Here is a 4,594-nt window from a genome sequence, read left to right as displayed (position 1 = left end):
TCATCCCCTCCCTGAGAAGGTAGCAGCCATTCAGGACATCCCCGCGCCCTCGACCATCAAGGCTCTGTAGGAATTCTTGGGCATGATCAACTATTATCACCGTTTTCTGCCAGCCATTACCGCCACTCTTGCTCCTCTCTACGCCTCCGTCAAGGGCAAGCCAATGCACCTGAAGTGGGGTCCCCTTCAAGAAGCGGCCTTCTGCAATGCAAAGAAGGCCCTATCAACCGCTGCGGCTCCCACTTTTCCTATCCCACATGCCCCTCTCTGTCTCTCCACCGATGCCAGCGACGTCGCTATTGGTGCAGTACTCGAGCACGTGGTCAACGGCTTACCCAGCCCATTGGCCTTCTTCAGCAGAAAACTGTCCAAGGCAGAATCAGCTTCTTCTACCTTCGATCACAAATTGCTGGCGGTGCACTTGGCTGTACGTCACTTTCGCCATTTCTTAGAAGGTACGCCCTTTGTCAATCGCACAGACCACATGCCTCTGGTGCAGGCCTTCACTCGACAGTCTGATGCCTGGTCCACCCATCAACGCCGACATCTCTACGTCGTGGCTGAATAAAATTGCACCCTTCAATACGTCCCTGGGAAAATGGATCCCGTTCCTGAAGCCCTGTCAAGAAACACATTGGCTGCCGTTCAACTAGGATTGGATTACAACGCCCTGGCTGAAGCCCAACAACAGGATCCAGAGTATCAAGCTTGTAGGACATCTTGCACATCCCTCCGTTGGGAAGACGTCCCACTCAACAACTCCAACACCAGCCTCCTTTGTGACGTCAGCACTGGTAGACCGCGACCATGGATTTCTGCTCCCATGCATGGGCAAGTGTTTGATTTCATTCACGGCGTTTCACATCCCTCGTGCCGTTCTACTGCACAGCTGCTAAAGACGAAGTTCATTTGGCAGGGCATTTTTAAGGATGCTAAGGATTGGGTCCGCGCCTGTACTTTTGCCAAACTTCCAATGTACAACGTCAGCGTCGTTTCGCATACATTTACGTCGACGTTGTAGGTCCCTTACCCACATCACAAGGACATCGTTACCTGTTCACTGTCATCGACCGCTCCATTCGTTGGCCTGAAGCCACTCCCATGGAAACTCCAATGTCCGCCTCATGTACATGTGCCTTACTCTCAGGATGGATTGCAAGATTTGGTATCCCAGAGCATATTGCTTCTGACAGGGGTACCACTTTCACCTCTCAATTGTGGACATCATTAGCGAATCTCCTGGGCATCACCCTACATCACACAACGGCCTACAACCCAGCTGCCAATGGAATGGTTGAACGTTTTTATCGCACCCTCAAAGCAGCTTTGATGTTCCGCTGCAAGGATTCCAACTGCTTTACTCAGCTTCCTTGGGTCCTCCTGGGACTAAGTACCACTCCTAAAGATGCCCTCGACGTCTCTGCAGCTGAAATGGTGTATGGCGATCCGTTGGTCGTCCCTGCCAATTTTTTTCCTTCTACAACCTCCTCAGACGATCTCCAGCGCATACGTCACGTCGTGGGAAAATTTACTCCATGCCGCCAGACTTACAAGCCCCCAGCGATGCACCACATACCGACAGACTTTCACTCTGCAACGCACGACTTCCTGCGCAACGACACCAGCAAGCCACCGCTAACGCCCCCTTTACACGGGCCCTTTCCTTGTGATCCGACGCAGTCCGAAAGCATTCCTACTAAACATTCGTGGCAAAGAAGACTGGGTCTCCATTGATCGTCTAAAACCTGCTTATCTCCTGCCAGATGACCTGCCTACAGTTCGCCTCTCTAGATCAGGGCGTCCTATTAAACATGTACAGTATGTCAATTTTAGGGGGGGAGCCATGTACCAACCATGTGTCACACGATCCTACATAGTTCATTTTGTGTATATATTATGCTTGTGTCTTCACTCTTTCCTCCCACTAAAAAGAGCCTGAATAAACATGGCTGTTTTTCTCATGGTAACGGTGTCTGTTTTTTAACATGAAAATTCTTGTTGCTTTGAGCTTTTGTATATAAAGGAGAGTGTTCTATAATAAATTCCCTCAGTTGCTTTCAACCTGTCTTTGAGTCACAACCTTCTCTCGGCCCGTCACACTACTATCAATTGGTTGCTCGATTTGATAGATAGTTATTTAGAGAAACCTGCAGTGCCTCGAAGAAAATTATTCCTATTCATAGAAAAAAACGTCATTATAATTTCATATAAAAAAATGTCAATGATCACTTTTTATCTCAACAAGTACTTTTTCTTACACCTATTAATTTACGTAAATACTACATACCATCGAATAAAACTTTCTATGGAAAAGGGAAAGATAACATCGGTCGGTAAAGATACAAGGCTTGGATTATTATTATTATTATTATATATATATATATATATATATATATATATATATATATATATATATATATATATATAATATATATATATATATATATATATATATATATATATATATATATATATATTTAAATATAAGACACATAGCTTCTAATATGAGAGAGAGAGAGAGAGAGAGAGAGAGAGAGAGAGAGAGAAATCATAATTTTTGTCATATTCTAATAACAGCACAATAAAATTCGAAACTGTAATGACGTAGAACGCGAGAATGCTCTATAATTAATGTAACCCTTTTTGCAAAATATTTTTTCGTTGGTCTTTTCTTTTTATTCAGAGGAATTTTGGAATTATCACGCTAAAGCAGTAAGCAGTCTTCCATGATCTAATATTACAGTTTTCATCTCGCCTCTGTCATTAGCCGACGTCAATGGATTGGCAAATGTGGCAGGGCCTTGTCTCGGTGGATTTCACAAGAGGAATTTTAAGCATCGTTGTATGTTCATTCAAGAAGGAAATAATGTTGAAAGGAGGTGTCTGCACGATAGCTATATCTGTGTAGTTATTCTGAGTTAAAATTATGCATGAAACGAAATGATATGTTAATGACGTGTTTGGAGGGAGAAAACCGTTGAGCATGAACAATTATGAATGTTACTTGTATATTATTTACAAAAAGTTTGTAATATGGGCCGTTCAAGTTTCCTTGTAAATCATTTCACAATTTAATTATAAACAAGTCTTTCGATATACTTTTCAATATTGAAGTGCCCTAAGGTATTTTTCTTCTTAGTTTTTTATTAAGGAAAAATACCAAAATAATGTACATATATATATATATATATATATATATATATATATATATATATATATATATATATAATATGGAGCCTCTGCTGTTTTTGGGGACAGCCCTTTGACCGGCCGGAAATCGAGTAAAAAAAAGTCCGGAATCGGCTCTTTTTTACGGGAATGATTTGGTAAATAATGTAGATTGACGGAACAGTATTAAATTGTAAAACCGAATGTTTCTTGGAATCGAGTAAAAAAAAGTCCGAAATCGGCTCTTTATTACGGGAATGATTACATGACGTGTCCTTAAAAAGTACAAACTTAACAAAGGGGTAAATATGTAGATTGACGGGACAGTATTAAATTGTAAAACCGAACGATTCTTAGACTGGGATGACACGGGCTCTATCTATCGTGGAAGTTGGAAACTAAGTAGGAAAATCTGCTCTTTTTCGCGGGAATGATCACGGAATGAAATATTAAATTCACTAGTTTTGTGAATGCTTGTCCCAACAATCTACATACTAGGACCCCACTGGTCATGGATGTCGGAAATATGCGAGAAAAATGGACAACTAACCCAAAATTCCCTCCTAACCTGACCTACAAGCCATGTCCTTACCTTCATCGTGAACTAAACGGGGGGGGGGGGGGGGCTGACGCCCCCCTGCGACCCCCCAAACACTGTCTCTAACATACAAACCCCACAAACCAAACCTAACCAATCCTAGTAGTTCCCAGGTCACTACCCCCTACCCGGGGGCAAGCCCACGGACCCCCTTCGTAAGTCTCTCTCCTACACAAAAAAAGCTTTGGGCAGCACTCAAAATTATATCTTATCCAAATGATCATATTATAGGTTACTCAGGCTTACCTTAATATTCGTAGTCGCTAAAACCAAAATCCTCCGGTTCTTGGTCCTTCAACCTCTTCTGGGGTGGAGGATTAGGAGGAGGACTTGAACTTTTGCGACTAGTGGAAGGTCGGGCGTCGTTAGCTGAAGAACGGCTGCTGGATGGACGAACGTTACTTGGCCGAACGTTAGTAGCGTTAGAGGGAGGATATTCAGGAATCGGCAAGAAGAGAGGACTGGCTTTGAGCGGGTACACACGCTTGATGAGCTGTAAAAATGCCCTGAACGGACATACGGACTTCTCTATATATCGCTTCCTGATACAGTACTCCGCGAAATAGCTTTCGTACAACGTTTTCTGGGTACCGAATCTTGGTAGCAAGCTCCTTTTGAGAACCCGCCATTGCGATTCTATAGTGTTCGTATGTACGGTCAGGTCATTAGGATCAACGAAGTTAACACTGTGGTTTACAGTGAAATGTTTAAAATCATGGTCTTTGACTTTGCCATATCCTTTCCAGTAATCGGAAATGATAGTGGTCCCGGGAAGAACGTGATCTTTAAGCGCCGAGATCAACGTTTCCGCGTTACGTTTCTCAACCA

The 4,594-nt window shown here is 43.0% G+C and overlaps 1 protein-coding gene across 1 annotated transcript in view; it reads right to left on the bottom strand.

The window, feature by feature from the left end:
• Positions 1-4,013: 4,013 nt before the first annotated feature.
• Positions 4,014-4,594, bottom strand: part of LOC137640771 (uncharacterized) — a 1,215-nt gene continuing 634 nt past the window's right edge. Inside the window, exon 1 of the mRNA XM_068373246.1 lies at positions 4,014-4,594. This exon is cut by the window's right edge and continues 634 nt beyond it. Coding sequence (XP_068229347.1) covers positions 4,014-4,594 — 581 coding nt within the window.

This window comes from Palaemon carinicauda, chromosome 5 (genome assembly GCF_036898095.1).
Source record: "Palaemon carinicauda isolate YSFRI2023 chromosome 5, ASM3689809v2, whole genome shotgun sequence".
NCBI lineage: Eukaryota > Metazoa > Arthropoda > Malacostraca > Decapoda > Palaemonidae > Palaemon > Palaemon carinicauda.
The sequence above is the reverse complement of the archived record's forward strand: the minus strand, read 5'-3'. Positions and strand labels throughout refer to the sequence as shown.